The 20,682-nt window shown below is 40.1% G+C and overlaps 1 protein-coding gene across 5 annotated transcripts in view; it reads right to left on the reverse strand.

Annotated features, from left to right (window-relative positions):
• Positions 1–20,682, reverse strand: part of CTNND2 (catenin delta 2) — a 669,170-nt gene that overhangs the window by 291,972 nt on the left and 356,516 nt on the right. For all 5 annotated transcript variants that reach the window (XM_068931423.1, XM_068931424.1, XM_068931421.1 and 2 more), the window contains 2 exons: positions 11,745–11,917; positions 1,647–2,214 (listed from right to left, as the gene is read on the reverse strand). In XM_068931423.1, coding sequence (XP_068787524.1) covers positions 1,647–2,214; positions 11,745–11,917 — 741 coding nt within the window. The remainder of the gene's footprint in view (positions 1–1,646; positions 2,215–11,744; positions 11,918–20,682) is intronic.

The raw sequence follows: 20,682 nt of genomic DNA on the forward strand, positions 1-20,682 counted from the left end.
CAAAGATAAAGAAAAATCAGGGGAATACTGGTAGCTCACACCCACAGGCATATAAATGTTAAGTATAATTACCCTCTTTTCTGTTGATACTGATAGTTCCCTCCATGCCTATTTAAACGACTTCTGTTACAGTACGAAGTTGCAAAAATCCCTAAAACAATAAGTCTCTGAGTATTCTGCTCTGTTCTATAAAGGCAATATTTACCCATGTGGCCAATAGTGTGACTTCTTGCTGACTACAGAGGGCAGAAGTTACCTTAATGTAATTGCTGAATAAAAACTTTGTAATTTGGGAAAGGGTTAGTTAACATTTTACAACAGGAGCGATCAAACTGCGCTGAGATCTCTACTTTGACATCATTTAGGCAGCCTAAGTGATGACACGTTTTTACACATTCTGCACTTCAAAAATAGTGTTACATGAAAAAAGTTTTCCAATCCCCCCCTTTTTAAATAAGTTTTTGAATCATTCTTATAAGGAGATAAATTGAGACCATATTTTATTATCAGCTAATCTAATCTGTGTTTTTAGACACCTTACACTAGAATTATATGTGAGGCAAACATCTGCTGGAGTGTGTGAGGGGGACGGGTGATAGGAGAGAGGAGGAAGAGAAGGGGCTTTAACTCCAGTAAGAAACTTGAGTACCTGTCTGATAAATATAGCAAAACCTCCTTATGTATCCTATTTATCTTCAAATCTATTTATGTCAGACAAGAGAACATATGAGCATAGCAGCTGTTACTATAGCAATGAAACTGGAAATTATGAGAACAAAAAAAAATCACCACCAAAAGATGCTCAGTTTAGCAGAGAGATGCCTTAGAGAACAGAACGTTAGTATCTCAGTTCCAGGATTTGTTCAAAGTCTGCGGTTAGAGAAATCAGATCTGCTATAACAGCTTATTCCCTCGAGTACTCAGGGCCAAATAACTGCTACCTGTAACTTAGTACAATTTGGTACACCAGAAGTTTCTGCCACATGATCCAAAACTTGTCAAATGTACGAGAACACCTTGTAAATCCGGGAAAGAGCAATTCTCTGTACAAGGCTTTTCAACTTTTGATCACAGTAGAGAAAGCATTTAGTATAGTAACACATTCCCTATCAAAAACTCGAGGTAAGAATAAGGAACACAGTGCCTAAAGCCTGAAGTCCTTTAATGTCTGAAACAGATTTACCTAGTATCAGAAAGATCAAAGGACTCAGAATAAAGATCGCGTGAGGGGGGTTCTTCCTCCCTCCCCCCGGAAGTGTAGCTTCCCACTTACCACTGAATGAATTAAGATCACAGTTGTCATGAATCGGTTTTCTGTCAAACCCACCAAATACTTTAATCTGCCTAACTGCTTGATGTCTCTTACTCAATTAGCTATCATTTCAACCCAAACGCTCCTAGAATTTCAACGCTCTATATGGAAATGCTGTTATTTAGATGGGCTGTTTGCACCAGACAACTTCTGAGATGTATTTGAAATGCAGGTCTATTTAAAGGCCACAACAGTTTTCAGAGATGCATTTTCCTTTCGCCGCTCGCTAAAAACGCGTTCCCAGTGCAAGCAGGACAACACTATACTAGAGCAACGTCACAGGCAGCCAGTGAAACACGTAAAGCGCGAACACGGAGCGCGGGGCTCGATTTACCTGCTAGGGAGCCGGGTCTCTGCAGGGTAGCAGTGGCATACAGTTCCTGCGAGTGCTTGCTGTACTGATCCGACGCGTGAACCAGCCGTTTGGTAGGAGACAGAGTAGCGTAAGTGCCAATGGTGGAGCTTAACTGATGTATAGGCGAGGAGGAGATGTTGGACTGGATGGTGGGCGGCGAGGTGACGCGGATGGGGGAAGGCGAGAGGCCAGCCGAGGAGACCACGATGTTGATGGGCGAGCTGGTGCTGTAGGACTTGGCCAGGCGGCTGGGGGACTGCTTGGGGGAGGAGCCGCGCTGCGCCGTGCCGTAGGCGGCGCCCTCGGCGGCGGCGGCGCCGCGCTGGAGCTTGGTGGGGGAGCCCACCTGCTGCATGGAGAGCGGCGAGCTCACCCGCTGCGCGGGCAGCGTGGAGCTGGAGTAGTAGAGCGCGGCGGCGTGCTGCGGCTCGGGCAGGTGGAAGGCGCTGCCATGGCTGGGCGCGAAGGGCTCCCGCGGCTGCGAGGCGGCGGCGGGCGGCGGCGGCTCCGGCCCGCCCGCGTGGGCTCCGCGGCTGCTCGTGCCCGGCTGCGGGGAAGCAAAGGCAGAGGCGTCAGCGCGGGGCGCGCGGCTCCGCAGCCCGTTCCGCCTCCCCCTCGCCCCAGGGAAAGCGCGCAGCCTTCCTGCGACCTCAATAAGGCGCGAACCGAACGCCTCCAGCGTTAAGGGACTGGCGTCCTGTAATCTGCTAACGCGTTTGTATCCTTTCAGGGAAAACCGGATACCAGCTCAAGTTCCAAACGCTAAAAGCTCCTTTTTCTGCCTGTAAAGCTGGTGCCGGGCTACACAACTGACACGCAAATACCCACAGAGTCTCTCGCTCCGCAGAGCTCGGAAGTATTGATAGTTAAACCATTTAAATATTAAGCTGGGAGATTAACAGGAAAGAAAAGCCACCCAAACTTTTATTTTGCATTTTAAAAAGTGGCTCAAGTTATTGAAAGGCTTGTAATTGGGTAACTTTCCTCACAGAAAAGCAGTCAAGGTCCGTCCTAAGACAGGCGTCTGAGCTTAACTCAGACTTCGCTGCTGCTGCTGCTGCTGCCGCCACCGCCAGGGAGACAAAAAGCCCTTGAAACCACTGCGTTCTAGCGAGCGCGGCTGCCTTTCGGGTCACACTCCCCCAGCTGCGGACAGTCCCCCTCCAGCAGCAAGCAGCAAGCAGCGCGGCGGCGGCCCCGGCCCTCGCCCGGCCCGGCGCGCTCCCCCGGGCCCCTCTCCCCGCCAGCCCCGGCGCCGCAGTGAAAGGCACTTGCTTCTTGCTTATTTACAAGGCACAAAGGGAAAGGAGGGCAAGGGAGGAGCTGCCAAAGGGGCGGGTACTTCCCCTGCACCGCAGCCAAAGGGAAATTTGCATTCGAATGAAACCAGCCCATTGTCAGCCCGGGCTGTGCGGGAGGTCGTAGAGCCTCCTGGCAGTGTGCAGCGCGGCACCAAGTTCTCCTTAAGTCTCGTAATTTAGGGGAGAGGGGGCAGGAGGGAGGGAGGGAGCGAGCGAGTGAAAATCCTCAGCAGATGCTGCCTATTAAAAATTTCAATTATGTGCCTGAGCCGCTTCTGGAGCAGCAAAGAATAGAGCGCACGCTCTGATCTCCGCACAGAGACATCATTCCGATTTTTATCGGGGATCTCAGGCTCAAGAGATCATCTGTGGCTGTTAATCTGGCAACATTAAAATCCTCTAATAACAGCACCCTGGAGTGAGAGCGAGCTCAGCACGCCGCTGAAAGACACTCCCTTGTTTCACGTACATTTTTTTTCCTGACCATGCAGAGGATTTACTTGAAACCTTAAAAAGTGCTCCAAATCCGGGCAGCTGCCCACGCACTTTGCAACATTCTGACCAGTGCTACCGCCCCCCCCCCCCAAGCACACACATACCTTTCAGCTACAGCTTTCTTTAGCAAGAGGAGCTTTTAAAATGCAAATACCTTAAATGCTTTGCATACTTTGGGGAAGAGTATGTTTTCTTCTTGATACAAACCGAAGTCAGGCTTTGGAGGAACTCCTCTCAGTGGTCTGCTTCCGCTTCTAGCATGGAAACTAGTAACTAGCACTCACAACATTCAGGTACTTGATGAGAGCACTCAAACCGCACTGGCTTCAGGAGGCTTCACACAATGAACAGCAAGGTGCCCTTACATAAAGTTAATGTAAACCGTTGCCCTCCAGCAGCAGAAGCACAGATGTCAATGCTCCGCTGTTTTAAGTAAGACTGTTCTAACAGTAGCCACCAGTTAAAAACACCACATAATAAAGTATGAGTGTGGGAATCTTCACAAATGGCTGGCGCCCTGAGACTGCTCCCTGGGAACACCGGGAGGAAGGCAAACCCTGCTCACGTCAAGGAACCTTTCCCTGCCCATTTCATTCTGTGCTACATAACATCTCTGCTTTAAGGAGAAAAGACTAATCTGCAACTGACTTTTCAATCATATATTTGACAAGAGCATAGTTTTCATTTTCAAGGTCTAAGATGCATGGTTGCAACTTTTAGAAAACAAAATTAAGGCTAGCAAGATTTAAGACAACATAGACAGGACAAACTCTGAATATGACAACAGGTCATTTGAAGTAATTACTTTATCAATAGACATTTAAGAGTAAATTTTACTTGTTGGCCTGTTAATTTAGCAGCATAATAATATAGTTTGTAATATTCAACTTTGTTCCAAAATACAATATTCTAGATACAACCTCGTTGTTGGAGATATGTGGAAAAAGGAGATTAGGGCATTAATCAGTCTCTCACAGATAGTTAACAAAACAAGGCCTTGAAGAAAGGAGCAAGATGACACCCTAAGTCAGCCGGATAAGGGAGTACCCCAACAAGCCCGAAGAGAACAAAAACAGCTGATAAACCAAAGGGAACTACTGGAACTACGGCTGAACGATTCTAAGTAGCATAATAAAAAACCCACCCACGAGCAGGGAAGCCCCCTACCAACCAAAGCCCCTTCCCCACAGAGCACGTGTAGTGGAAAAAGAGGCTACTGTGGCTTTAAACGAAGATGAGACCTAGCAGGAGCCAATGGGCTCAAGGGTGACTTAATGCAGTTGTAAATTGTACCGATAACTGTTGCTTAAACTGTATAAAGTGTCGGCTGTGTGGTATGCAGGGTGTGTGCTAGCTTTGTGCAACCACCACCTAGCACCCATCTCCGCACAGAAATGAGTTAAACAAATTCCTCGACTCTGTGCGGTTTTCGGCTCATTCCACACCGGGTGAAAGAACCCTTCTTTTGGGATAACATATTAGTAACATCAAACTGTTTGCTATTGGTCTTGAGGATTTTAGGCAAGCACTGTCAACATGTATACATAATTTCTTTTTCTAATCTTCTTCTACGTTGCTTTATCTGTCAAGGATTTAAAGTAATTAAATTAGAGTAAACTAATATAATCCCATATTCTTAATAAAGCTCTAAGAAGCTGCAGGCATTCTGCAAGCACCAATTCAAAAAAAAAAAAAAAGAAGAAAATGACTTTGTTATTATAAGGAAGGTTTTTATAGGGAAGAAGGTGTAGTGTTAGGACACAGAAATTAAATACTTAATTAAAAATTCAGTATTTAGCACTTGCTAAAAAGCTAAGCATTTGCTGTGTGTGAAGGAGAGAACTTTTCGATGAACAGATTGCCATGAAAACATTAGCATGCAGTATTTTCTAAGATGTGACTAATCTCAGACCTATCTTAAATTTATTGCGAGGTTCATATTTTTTTCAAAGGGTCAAGTATACGGTAATATTCTCCACTTGTGCTTTCAGAGGCATAATGTGTTTTAGTTTCTCCCTACATTCCTGCTGGTCTGTTGCTTAAGACAACAACCATACAGACACGTCATCATTCTTCCTGCAATGTGACATCATACTTCATAAGGAATAATGAAATAATAATGGCACTTGTTCCATTATTTTGCCATTCATCATTATTGTCAACCTGATAATGAAACCATGTATTTAGGCTACTAAATTGAGACCAAATTTGCTTTCTAGTCATTATATTCGCCTGCGTCTATTTTACAGATATGGGAAATAAATAAATAATCAAAGACTTTCTTTCTGTAGTCCCTATAAATATCCATTCTAAGAATCAGAGATTTAATTTTTCTGGTATCCTACAGAAATGGATCCTGTTTTACTTCTTTGGATTCAACATATGGATTCTCTTTTATCCTTTTTAATAGCATAAATGTGTGAAAAACCATAAGAACATTAATGAAAAATATTCTCTTTTCCTATTTAATCATTATTTAATCATTCATTCTCTATTCAAACTGACAAAACAAGATCAGCAGAGCTCTATACATAGAATTACTGAGGGCATCCAGTTAGGTTATAATGGACTACAGAACAGTCTAGCTCTCGTGTGCCTGCCATCATTCACAGGTTTAATGCAGTAAATTTCAGGACGTTGGCATTTTTTACATGCAATTTCAATTTAGTCAAAATTTGATTAAAACCAGAAATTAAAAAAAATCAAATGAAAGATACTGTCATACAAGATTTCCATTTTATGAAGTGGGATTGAGAGGGACAAATAACCACGTGAATCATTTACTCTGCTGAAAAATATTCATAGATAAGGAGTTACAAAATCCTAGATGGGAAAACAGCATAAGTAAAGCTTTGGGGTCAGCTGCTAATTACTGAAATATCAGCACAGTCAAATTATATGTTGATTCTCTGAGATTGCCCCGAGAAGATGGAAGAGCAGTGTGGAAGACCACCAAAAACTGAACAGCCAAATTGCAAAGAACAAAATGACCTTTACGAACGTACCAGCATGCACACATCTAAGATTTACTTGGGATAGCCATCTAAAACCTGTTAAAACTATTTTCTTCTTAAGCATGCAAAAAATGCAAAAACAAAAACTTGTCTATTTTGTACATTTCGTAATTCATAGGTTCTAAGGAACAGAACTTCTACCACTGCAACTAGCCAGGTCTTACAAACCCAGAACTACAAACCAAACCCAGACATGGCTCCAGCTGCTGAAACAACACTGCCTTGGCTTCCTGAATATCGGTCATTGCTGCCAGCCTTAGACAGAGTACTTGATCAACCTCACGAGGGTTTCTGGAGACACACAGGTGATCTCTTTAGCGTTTCACTCTAGTTCACAAACAAAATCATGTTCTCTGTTCTTTCAATGATTGGAACACTTCCCAAGTCTACTGAGGGCTTTTTTTTCCTGTTTGCGCTGAGGACCATCTATATGGCTTCACTCAAGATATCACCCTCCTCTGGTCCAAAACCTCTATCAACACTCTCCTACAAAGAGCAAATGAGGGTACAGAAAATGCTTAAGATTCTCTAGTCTTTGAGATGCAGGCTTCAGTCCCTGGGTAGCACCAGTGAAAGGCCAGGAGCTGTGAACTGTTTTCCCAGCACCTTCCTCTCTGGTGATCCTTCTTGTTCTTTATATTCTTTACAACTGAGATAACCAACTTTTTGTGAAAACCTCATCAGCTACACAGATGCTGGGGATGGTTCACAGCGGACAGGCAGCCGGTTTTGTGCGCTCTGTTAGTAACATGCCTTTATTCAATGATCCTTTCATAAGAATCTGCATTAGCAGGCTGTATACTATCTTATGGCTCCAAGAATTATTTGGTAACTATCCATCTCACTGAGAACAGATTTTGGAGAAGCTGTTTTCTCATATTGAAACAGAAAGAGAAATAGCAACGCTTCATGCACTTAAGAATCTAAACTCTCAGTTCCTGAAGGTCAACTACAGGATGATGACTGCTGCTGACGTTATTCTTGCCTAGCCAAAAAAGGACTGTTCTACATCCCTCAGCACTGAGGATGCTCATCTTCATACTGCCATCAAGTTGCCTTTTTGTAAGTATATAAGCGACAAGCACTTCTGCCAATAGTTCCAAGACTCGCATCTCATTTGAAAAGGGAGGATTTTACCTTGAAATTTACCTGGACAAGTATCAGTTGCAGGTACTTCACAGAAATTTTCCTACAATGACTACAATGTGTTTTGATTCTTCAATCCTCCATGCAAATCAGCAGAAGTCTCACCTAATGAGACTTCAGTGTGAAACTGAACTTTTTGTATCTAAGGGTCTTTCTTCTGCAGGAATGGTTTGCTGTCATTGACAAGATCCTGACCCAACCAGGAAGGTGCCACTTATGTTCAAATGCATTTACATGATACTAGAGAGCATACTACATCTCTGAATCCTTCAAATGTGGCCTATTCCATCTATTTCTCCAGATTTCATCACAAAAGTCATGGTCAACACAAACTCATCTCTATACTCTGTTCACAAAATATATCCCATAACTATCAGGAAAATCTGTCAGCCAACCTGACCCTAATCTCAAAGAACCATAGCATGAAGGCAGGTAATACCATCATAGGCTACATCCACAAACAGAATTGTATTAAATCCTTTAAAAGTGTTAAGAGATGGTCAGTCTCTGGTTTTAAAGCACCAATGAAAGCTGCAATCATTACCTATTGCAGCATCAAACACAAGCAATTTGCAGATCAATTTTCACCAACTAAACTATATTAGTGAGTATGGCACTCAGAGATAGCAATTAAGAGTACTGCGCCCTAAGATTTCATCTGCCTCCTTTAATGACTGAAAAATTCTCATGTTCATATTTGGAAACCAATTTCAAACACATCTTCTGTTAAATCCTACCACAGGTCAATGTGAAGTCATTATTTTAGATTTTATCTGCATAGAATATCAAGTAGCCCATCACCTGCAGCACAGATGACTCATGGAGGGAAAAAGCATCTTTTAATTGAAAAAGGCCAAGGTATAGATTTTGCTTGACAACTCAACACTTGCATGCATTTGCTAATATTATAAATGGGGCTAGTGAGATGTGGTGGTTTGATGCATGACAGACCCATGACACGGTTACAGGAAAAAGGAGATGGAAGCTACAAAATTAACAGTTAAATAATTTTTCAAGGCTGCTTTAAAAGAAAAAAAAAACCCTTTATCTTCCAATTACTTTTGGCTTTAAGGGTGGTCAAATTCTATACCAGCTCATTCAGCCCAGAAGCTTTAGGAAGAGAGGATAATACACAGTAGAGATTTACCTCTGCTGCTGCCTCAGACTCTCAAAAGACAGCAGGATCAGCAGAAGCTAAAAAATTAGAAATGTAAACTAGCTTTTCTTCCTTTCTCCTCCTCTTGCAAATGCATAGCAGAACATGTGGCAAACCATGCTTTATATTGCTAAAGTATCTGCAACACAAGTTGACCATTCTCAAGATGACAGTAAAACCAACCAGTTGTTCACAAATCTATGTCCAAATAGACTATTCCCTTCCGAGTAACTCATTTGCAAGATCACCACAGCTCCAAAGCTTTTTGTAATAAAAATCATTACTGACGCTTCACCAACCCAACAAAAAACCTTAAGTGATAAATGTAGGATATATCAGGATTTGGACACCAAATTTGAAAAGCTGTTCTCAGCTAGGAAACAGAATAATTCCCAGCCATCGGAGCAGTTCTTGCTAAGTAGTTTTACCTTCGAAATGCTACTAAAACATAAGTTTTGTGTTCTTAAGTATTCAAAGCAGCAGAAAAACTATATCTATAATGAAGTCCACCAAACTGACAAAAATATTAGATTTCAATTTGCAGTGCTATACAGGAAGTCCCAAGACTAAACAGTTTTTTTTTTTTCCCCTAAACACAGTTGCATTTTCAGAAACTGTTCTTGCTGTCACAGCTGGCCTTGGGACTATTTACATATTTTCCCACGCGTTTGGACTATCATTCATGTGCAGAGATAGTTATAGCGCTTGCACTCAAATACTAAAAGGAAATTCACGCGATCTGAGCAGTTATGACTCTTTAGGCTTATTTTAATTATAATAAGGATAGCCAAACACTTCCCAGGATTGTCTATCTTCTCCTTAATTCTTGGACCAGAAATGGTCATATTCAGAACTTTTTAACAGACTTCTTCCTCTTCCTTCAGTTGTACACCTTTTATAAAACCTCTTTTATATATTTTTATAGTATTAATTTATAGTTTATATGGCAGTTTGTTAATATTTTCAAGACATATTTCAATTTACCTTAAGTTGTCAAGCATCCTTTGCAGGATGATGATGTAAAATATTAGCTAGCATGTTTTGTGAGTTATTTTTCTGCACAAACATCTACCACGCAATCTGGAGGAACACAGAAAGAAATCCTATCTTCTGGCCTCTTATATGAACGGGGGGGGGGGGGGAGAGAGAGATAGAGAGAGACAGACAGACAGAAAGAGAGAGAGAGAACGAGGAAAAGTTACCTTACTTTACTAAACTTACAAGTTACAATACTAAAAGTAACTACCTCCGTGTGAAGTAGATTATTCACATGAGTTGTTTAGAACTAAATAATGGCTGTTCACTGTCATTTCAATGAAAAAAAAAAGTCAAGATCACTAAATTTTTCCCTTCTCTACAAAGTCTTCCTCTTCTGCCCATGAGCATCATATAAATTATGTGTTAAGATTATCACTACTTCTAGATCTTCAAAAATTGCATTTGCTTATTCCTTTCTCACTATACACATCTTTAATTTTTTTGGAAAATATTAGCACTGAAAACATATACACACATCCTTTCCCTTCCACATCTTACTTCCACCTTCCTGCCTCATTTTTTATTTTTTCTCTTGCTCCCATAAGCTACCTTCTAAGCACACCTGTTCCTTCTCCAGCATTTTACTGTCTCTTGAAGAATGCATCCCAGCCTTACAGGCTAACCCCCAGGGGATGATCCTTTTCACAACCCCTGATGGCATCTGCCCAGGCTACAACTGGATATTACAGCCTCCTTTTTCTTTCTAGCCCGAGTCTTGCTCTCCTGCTGGCTCCAACCCCAAAGAACATCAGGGAAAGGCTTCTCTGGTAAACACAGAAAAACCCTGAGGGCCTTGCTAGTATGTAGCCTCATTTTAAACCCTTCATAGAAGAAAAAAGTACGTAACCAATTTGAAATGAAATTTAACCATGTTTTATTTCATTTTTCAGTCTTTGAGGATAGGGGGCTTTTCTGAGCAAATTGAGTGAATAGATTATTGTATGTCTCTCGGTATCCCACAAGCTGTGCAATGACTATATAACACTTGAATTCTCTTAGCAATTCGAGGCTTTGAAATTCAAATATAACTCACTTCTAAAGAATCCTGAATTATAAAACATCCCAGAATCACACTGCAAGTCTGCTTTACTATGGCAGTTAAGTTCTAAAAAAAAAAGAGAATAACCTGAACTGACCAATAAAACTCCATCACATTTTGTTTATGTAAAGGAGCATGAATGCTTCTAGAAATTTGTCTAAACTGAAGCTTAACTTCCTAGCGAGAAGCTTTGATCTCTCAATGAAAAGCACAGAAGGTGAGAGGGTTATGTGTTAGAGCCAGGAAGAATCATTTTAACAAGAAGAAAGATTTGTAAAGGTTTCATGAGCGTCTGACCCAAAAATTCCAACATGTTTGAAACGTACACGACTATCTGATAAGTTGCTTGTCTTACAATATGGAAAAACAAGGCAAGAGTGATTCTTCCGAAAGGAATCAGGCCAGGAATCAGCACCAGGAATTCAAGGAATCAGCACCAGGCTACGTACGGCATACTGAACAGATTTTGCATCTGCTGTCAGTCTAGCTTTGCTGTGGTTCACTGCCACTTCAGCACCTTCAATCATATCACGGTAATCATAACACAGTAAGGTCCTGGTCCTTAATTAGGGCTCCTGATCAGCACAGTAATACAAAGTTTCAAACCTAAGTGCCTAAGCATTTGATCTGCGAAGTAAATAAGCAAGCAACAAAGTAAAACTGGCATGTAAATCTTTTGAATCAGCATTCTCTTATTTCCATACAAGCCAAATAGCTTTAGGTTTACAAAGATCAGGGTGGTAACTCAACTCTGCTACAGACACATCAAACAAGACAAAAAGTAACTGCAAACACTGAAAAGTCAGCAAGCATTAAACAGTTCTGCTTTCTCAGCGCTCGCCTAAACAATTTCAGGTGCAAGAGAGCTGGGCTGTGCATGAAACATACCTGGCTGTAGCCCTGAATGGCCGCTCTGGCTTGACTGCTGCGGGCCGGGAGCTGCGCCGCCGCCGTGTCGCCCAGGGCAAGGGTCTGGTTGCTATGGTAGCTGGCCGAATACTGGAAAGACCCTTCGGGTTTGGAGTTAAGCTGAAGAGCACTCTGGGAGAGGAGGCTGGGCCCTGCATTGAAAGGAGTTTGGAGCAGTCAGAAAGTCTCAGTGCAAGAGAACACGTGTGTTATTTATTCACTGATCCTGGAAATTATCAAATGTTATGCGACTTTTCATTTCCCCATTTTGGCTTTTCAGTAATAAAAATGAGGTCACATAAATTAAAGTGTTTCTTTACCACTTCATCAGCATTATTTTGGCGTTCTCAAGCTGCAGACAACATTACTTTCTTTAACACAAATCCGTTCTCGCCTGGTAGCGAAATTCTAAAATGACACAAAACCAAACACGCCGTTTGATAAGAGAGTCCCGTTTCTCAGCTCAGAACGGTTTGCGTGCTCGCTTTTTGTGAAGAGAGAAACCTTGTTTACTTCCCTTAATTACATCCAGGCCTTCAGTACGGGAAATGCTGAGTCCTCCCTCCCTGGGCCCCCGGCACATTAGATCTATTGATCACCGCCACTCTGTAGTGTACACGTGGTGATGTAATACGCTGGTGCCTGCAGGGATGGATGGCAGCCTTTAAAATATTAATAGCCCCTCTCATCATGTAGGGCTCACCCTGATCGCAGTGAATCCTTGATGACTGTTCTGTCAGCCTATCTTATCTTTCCGATCACAGCAACGCACAGCAGGAGAACAGAGCGCAGGCAGTGAGCTTAATTTGGGACTGCCAAAGTAAAAAGTATTTGGAAAGGCGGAAATATGAACAGCAAGACTTTCCATAGTCATTTAGCTGTTCTGTGAAACTAAAACATGTTCTAATATTCATTAGGCTCATTTATAAGTGATTTAGCTTATCACATACACATAGCAAATCTCCCAGTTTTTGTTCTGGGAGCATGTATCTGACAGGGAAAGGGTGCTCTTTCACTGCACTGTCCACGTGTTTAGACGTGACCTCCCTGAACCACTTTTAACGGTGAACTCATTCTGTCTCCATACACAAAAAGCTTTATTATAGAATATCCATCTAACCCTTCCCTCACGTCATCACTGACTTCAGTCTCTTCTAATTTGCAATCAATTAGCGTACTCTTCTTCCCCGGTGTCTGGGCCCAGTAAGTAAAATGAAAGAGTAGAGAAGAGAGGAGGGTTATGCCTTGGGCATACCGTGCATTACAAAGAGGTCCATAGCTTGGGCTAGAAGTCTAGCCCAACAGCTAAAGGCTACAGGAAATTCAGTGGCTCCAGGAGGACGACACGTTCACACTCTGGATAGCGCGAACCAGCTCGTGAGGGCATAGGAGGTGACAAAAATCTTAAGGGACGTGAAATGATAATGTTGATTGAGCTCCTACAGAACAAGTGAAAAGTTCTGTTTTAAAGAACCTGGAAACGGTCAAATTTGCATGAGTTTTACTGGAAATAACTCCCAGTACATTCCTAATAAAATGCCAAATTTTAAGTCCTTTAAGTCTTTGCAAAAGGATGCAAAGCTGCTCTAAAAAGGTTTCCATTTAGGAAATATGCAAACACCCCCCCCCCCAAATTAACGTTGAAAATATTTTTTCCGTAGCTTGTTTCGCACAAATGGCAGAATCATTATAAGTGACATTTGCAAAAAAATCATCAGCCTGAGGCAGAAATCTGGCCTGTAAAATCGAACCTGAATGGCGCATATTATAAACAAATTGAAGGAGATTTTATAATAGTGGGAATGCTAGTGTCTAACTGTAGACAGTGACTATAACACCGTCTATTTTACACACAGGCGCAATTTATACTGCAAGGTCAATCATATACCTCATAAAATTACAGATTTATGGCAGATTTAGAAAGTAAATTGTGGCCTTTCTATATTCCTTACAAGCACAGAACGAGACAGGGCTCCATGGAAAAAATGTATGCCGTGAGGTTATTAAAAATATACCATATGCCTAGGAGAGCTGAATTAACTCTGTATGGGTGCTCATAAATCCAACATTTGATCGCTTTCTAGTCTCTGACTTTGCAAATAAGGTCGACTAAGGGAAATCTGAAGCACATAGTTTTAAGTTCACTAAATACTGCATAGCACTGTTTATTTTGTACTTTAACAAACAATAACGAACAATTATAACCTATATACATTTGAATAAAGTAATTACAAAGTCATTTGAGAGAGATAGCTAGATAAATATTAAAAAAAAATAAAACACACACGTTCCTCAAGTAAAAGTAGAATAGAACTGTGATCACTTACCCGCAAATAACTAAGCTTAAAAAAAGAACAGAAACTGCAAGATACATTTGAGATGAATAAAAGTGATCTAAAAAACAAAAACAAAAGTTCCCTTTTCAGTATTCAGGGACTACAAGCAGCCCAATTTTTTCTGCTAAAGAAAAGATGGATCGCTTTTCTCATTAGGATTCCTGAGATTTCAATCTAAAGGAAAAACTAAACCTTCTGAGGAGACCGCAGGTCACACAGAAGAGAAGAAAGTGGTTTGTTTGCCTAGTTTTCCGTACACGGAAAGAAGTGACAAGGCTTGCCTTCGGCTCTTTACAACACACTACTTTTTCCACCTAGAAATGATTTAAACTCTGTTGTGTTGGTGTTTATACAACTGTTTTTCATTTGTTTTAAGAAAGCTGGAAGGCAGGTGGACTTTCTCTGTTTTCAGTTAGTCACTCTAAAATCACTCATTAACTAATGGAATAATACAATCTTATTTGTTACCTTAAGGCTAAGTAATTAGCTATCAATCTTCAATTCAAAATAAGCTTGAAAACAAACACTTCCAGCTTAATAAGGGCCAACTTAGCAGACCTGAGGTATGACAGTATCACTTAAAAAATATTGCTTAAAAATTGTAATCTTACACTATATTTAGTTATGCTTCTATGGGGAGGAGGGGGCATAACTACTTGTTTTCCCATATGTTCTTTCACCACTTTGTACAACACCTATTCTCCTTGTGAAAGAATATTAATGCTGGATAATTCATAATGGATAGTGTTTGCACTGATTCAATCAATGCTACTTTCTTGACATTAGTTCTTATTGTATTAACAGCATTAAGATCAGTACAGACGTGAGTGCAAATTCAAGAAACTAAGTCAGAGTCACCATGATGCAGGAGAAAACTGTGAACTAACTTCAAAAGATGGAACTGGGTATAGTAATTAACTCTTTCGTTTGTTTTCAGCTTGGTGAACGTGCATGACAGACAACATACTCTTCCTCATAACCTTTAGCAGAACAGAGCGTAAGGCTGTCTCTCTTCCTCAACTAGGCTGCCGTAATCTGCCTCAGTAAGGAACTCTGGGGAGAGGAAGAGTGTTTGCACCCTGCCTGCAAAAAAAAAAAAAAAAAAAAGTACACTTAAGCTGAGGAAAGCTTGTGGAACATAAAGAAGATGAGGCAAGAAAAACAGAAAAGGATGGAGAACATTTCTATGTCAGGGAGCCAATCCACAGCCAAATTGCAGAGGTGATGGAGAGTACAGGACTCTCCTAGGAATCACAGAAGACCTTTGGGATCTACTTGCCTAGGCAGTTTTTCTTCACAGGCCATTGATTTTCCTTTTGAATAATAATACAACGTGCAACGCTGTGACAAGATGCAGTATAGCTATGTAAAAATCAAACCAATGAAGTGAGTGGTCTTAAAAGATAAGATTATTATTAATTCAAAGACACCACAGTAACGACTGGTTGTAGGAAATCAAAGTTACACAAAGAATCCTGATTATCATCATCATCCATGGCTGTGTCAAGACAGAAAAAAAATTAAATTACGAAAACATTTGTCCTTTTATTTTTAAGTGTGATACCTTCTTTGGAAATATAATCTTGTGTCTGTCTTTGCTCTCTTCAGATCACTCCTTTTCCTTCTTCCATCTTATAGAGTTAAAAAAATCCAACCAACCAAAAAAAAAAAAAATCAAAACTTAAAGCTTCCATTCTGAACAGTTTTTTTTGAAGGTAAGTAATTGTTCTTGAACAGCAACTATTTGCACGCAGAAATATTTTTATATAGCTGTAATAGAACAGCAGTGTGTTAGGATATTTTTCATTATCTCCATATATGTTTCCATCTGCACCAGTGCTTTCTAACACAATGAAAAAATAGTTACAATGATAGAACAAATATATATGAACTTCTGATTACTCCACTTCTATATATAGTATATTGTCAGTTGTTCCATAAGATCAGTAAGGAAAGAAAAGCAAAATGGTAATACAACAGTAAAATTCTACCAGTATAACTGTCTTAACACATTTCTCTATCTAGGTCACCTGTAAGATTTTTTTTTCCCTCCAAACAACACTTTGTAGAACACTCAAACAAAAAAAGCTTTCTATTGGGTGAAAAAGTGCTCCTTACTTTTAAATATTATGTTCTTTAGCATAAAAATTCATTCACTTGTGCAACTGACTTTTTAACTTACATTTCATGAGAGCAATCACAGTTATAAATTGAACAAAGGACTGAAACATCCATTTTTGTATGCTCCAAAACTCTCAAGGGTTAAGTCTACTCTTTTCAAACCCACTGGAATATACTTGTTAATTTTATAAGGAGTTACATCAGTTTTTAAGATACTTTAAGTATGATGGAGAATGTGGAACGTGCTTACAGAGAAAGTGTGCTGACTGAACATACAGTATAAAACCAATTTGAAAAAATATAATGTAAAAGAGTAGTAAAGTAATATTAGAAGTACTGTACGACTAGTTTTTTTTTTTTTTAATCAGTCATTTCAGTTGAGGTTGTCAAACAGGAATCAAACGAAACTAAAATACACTACTCTTAAAATTACACTTTTATATAGGACTGTTCTCCAATAGAAAAAAAAAAGCTGACTTCATAGCTATGTCAAATTAGTGTAGTCAAACCTGTCAACATTAGCATCTTCAAAAGGAGAATGCCTTTCCAATGCATGCACAGTGAACCCAATGCAGTTGAGACTTCATGCAGGGAGCGACTCTGAACACATGCAGCAACCATTCGTCTAGAACTTGAGGGCATTTGGCAATGGAGCAGCAAGACAACAGAAAAACTAGCAGGTCACTGAGAGTCTTGCAGGGCAGAAAAACACCACTAACATCAGTAGTCTATCCCCACATCAGCAGCACTGGCAGGTGCAACCTTTGAATATAAAACAGGTCTCGGGCAGTTACCCCAGTTTTGGCTATACAGTATCATTAGCAGACCAACTGTGTCAGTACTACTGCTCCAAATTCTAAAATAATGTTTCTTTCTGCCAGTCCCCCTGCAACAAAAGGATTTAAAACTTCCTAACATTGCCAGACTCCAAGAATATACAGGTAGCTTTCCCCATATACTCAGGAACAAACCCACAAGGAGCCTCCGTGCTTTGCTCCCCACCAGAATCCGCAGCCCCAAGCAGGGAGGCAGGCTGCCCAGACTAAGCAGAGATAGAAATGGATGATTAATAGAGAGCAAGAAGCAAAGAACAAAGTTAACCAGTACAGTACTGAATTTTGATTCAGTGAGTAGTTGTTGATGCCTACTGGAAGAGCTTCAGTGAGAGATTACAAAAAAAAAAAAAAAAAAAAAAAAGGCATCAGAACAGTGAGTAATCCAACAGCCAGCAAACCTTCTTGGGAATCAAAACTGGTGGGTTACGATACATCTTCTACCCTTCTTCGGGTAGGGTCTTGACTGGTAAATATGCAGAAGCAGAGCTTACCTGAATCATATCCCATAGTGCTGGTAAACAGAAGCGTAACTCATTTAAGAAACCACTAGGAACTTATACAGGGCTCAGGGCAGCTTAACAGTGTCAGGAGTTAGGCAATTTTGTAAGCACTGAGAAACATGATGTGTAAGTGCTGAGAAATTGGTCCAGTACACTTACAGCAATTAGAGACAGTCGGAGGGGGAGAGAACACCCACATTCTACATAACTTGGCTATTTGTATTATTGCTACACCACGAGTTAGGATTTAAAAAAATCAAATAAATGATGTTAAGTCTGATAAGAATTAAGCAGAATAAGTACTTATTATGCTACATTGATACCTAAAGGATGGCCAGGTAAGGCAGAAGGAATCTGTGGATTAACAGCATTATAAACTCAGAGAACTTTGTATTTTTTGTTGCTGGTATTGTAGCGTCAATTGCTGGTTCCCAAAACTAAAAAGCCAGATGAATGTGGGATTATTGTCAAAGAGGAACTTGCGAAAGGAAATCGAAGAGATTCAGTTCCCTGCAGTGATACTAATGACACCCTACCTCTAGTGTCTGCTAGTCTAGCATCTGAAAAGTTACTCCTGTTTCCTAATACTTAAACTGCAGTATATAATGGAATATATTACACAAGGAACCCTTAAAAATTATAGTTTCACAGTATATAACAGGTCATAGTAATTTTTAGTTCACAGAGTATAGCAACAGTATGGTCAATCTGCAAAAGAAAAAAAACTTGAATTATGAGACAGGACTAATATTTCACATTACAGAGCAGATGTTATCATGTAACAAGTATTCAATAATACATTATCTGCTGATTGTTCAATTATCAAATAATTACCATATAATGACAGGTTACATACAATACTGTATTATTACAAGATAAGGACATGATTAATTCAGTATCCTAGATCTCTGCAATAATTACTTGTGAATTGTCTAAATCAATTACACTACAAACTACAGAAATATGTACCTAGTCAGACTCCACGAGATAATTACATATTTGTTACTTAGTTTTTCATGGGAAGATTCCAGTGAAAAGGATCTTGCAAGTGGAAAGAGGAGGATTTTTTTTCTCTCCTGAAGATTTACAGTCACTTGGTTTACTGGGGGCACATTTCCGCTCCTGGGGGCACATTTCTGCTCCAAATAAGTGGTAAATAAGAGCATTATTTTTGTGTATTATATTTATATTTGGACAATCATCTATTGCAATGCTAGCTCTAACTGACAAAGGAAATAGATCAAAACATGGTAGAATTAACATTTAATTAACTCATATACCAATTATAAACAACATTGCACTCACCTTTGATCAACTGACAGAAGTAATTATAAATTATCCAGTAAATGTAAATAAAGTGTTTTTAATTAGTATAATTAATTACCTCTCACATTCTTCAACCTGTTTTGCTCATTGGAGTAACAGCTGAAAGCAAGCACTAGCAAAACTCCTTTAACATCCTTTAAACATTCACTTACAGAATTAACAGATCGAGGTGCCTCACAGCCTGCCTAGAACAAATCATCTTGTAACTGTTACTGTATTCCTAATTAAAACATTTCAAATATTCACCAAAGAGTTACTGCTTATCTTTTCTTCTTCCTCTTAGATCACCTAGGTTGAGTGTGAAATACTGATTCCTATCCTACAACTTACTTTTTTTTTTTTTTTTTCTCCAAGCGTGTGTACCTATGCAAAGTTGTTGCTCACCACTTCTAAAGCCTGGCTGTGTTTGTCTCCCAGTTTTACAAAGGGACAGATGATTTAAAAAGATTTAATAAAATAATGGATCAGGTCAGGTATCTGTAGAGCAGGCGCTAAACATCTGAGCGCTCCATTTGGAAAGCTGGGGGAATCCCAGAACTATACTGAAAGTCTATTAAAAACAAGGATAGCTCTTGATGGTACTCTGTCAGGGTGTTTCCACAGTATTTGACAGTAAAAAGCAGAAGATTATAGTTAAAGACAAGGTGTGTACTCATGGATCCTAGTGATATTACAATCTTCAGTGCCTCACCGGTATACACTGTTTCCAGGTCCTGCTCCCAGTATTAGATTGTGTATGAGACTGTGATCAGAAAAAATCTTGTCTCCAGATCTGATGGAGAAAGAAACGTTTGTTTATTTTTAAAACCCTCTGTTGCAATATGGTCTATTTTTGAGATCATCATTCTTCAACACTATTTGAAGAAACACTCTGCTGCTGTGATGATTTAGGACAGTGCTAGAAAGATGAGGAATTGAGTGAATGGAAGGTAAGGCCTCCTAGTGCCTCAGGGCATCACAAAGAGCAGTAACCTTGACAGGCTAAGTAGCTTCTCCCTCTCTCCCCTGCCATTTTCTAGTCTTTGGGTAAGTTACAAAGAGTGCAGACACCAGCAGTGGAGGCCATGGGCAATCATGTAGGATGATAACCCTGGGAACTAAACGGGAGACCTTTGTGCCTATTGTAGAAAGAGAACATTTTCTTAATTATAGGCAGAAAAAACTGAGATTCAACCAAGGCAAAGCTTAACATCTGAACAAGGCATATATTTCAGCTATCACAACGGGCTTCAGAGGCATAATGTGCGTAATATATCACAAGAAGGAATAACACGAAAAACTAAACCAACCAGCAAAAACAAAACAAGTCAGCTACGACTGATCAAACAGATTCTGTAGAAAAAGAAGGACTTTCAAGCCAACTGTTAGTCAGATCTCAAACGGAAGATACCAAGTAGCTATAGTAAAATCACAATAACAGGCATTTCAACTCCCCTCCCCCCCACCAATCAAGGACTCACAATACTAGGACAGTATTTTCAAGATCTACATCCTGGGAGATATTTAAATATTAACGATATCAGTACTTTTGTATTACAATAAAAAATGCCAAGGCTGCAATATAATAAAAGTATTCCATAGCCTAGTAATGCAGAAAGGGGAGGAAAAAAAAGGCAATTGCATACTTAAAATCAAGGAGTAAATGATAATGCTTTAGCTGTAAAATTACAAGCAGCTCCCCTGTTAGGAAACAAACACATCTTCGTAGACGAGGAGCAACAATCACTAAACAACTACACCGAAAACAAACTTGTTTTACAAAAATGAAAAGCCCCATCATGATTGATATGCAATACCA

Source organism: Struthio camelus, chromosome 2 (assembly GCF_040807025.1).
Source record: "Struthio camelus isolate bStrCam1 chromosome 2, bStrCam1.hap1, whole genome shotgun sequence".
In the NCBI taxonomy this organism is placed as follows: domain Eukaryota; kingdom Metazoa; phylum Chordata; class Aves; order Struthioniformes; family Struthionidae; genus Struthio; species Struthio camelus.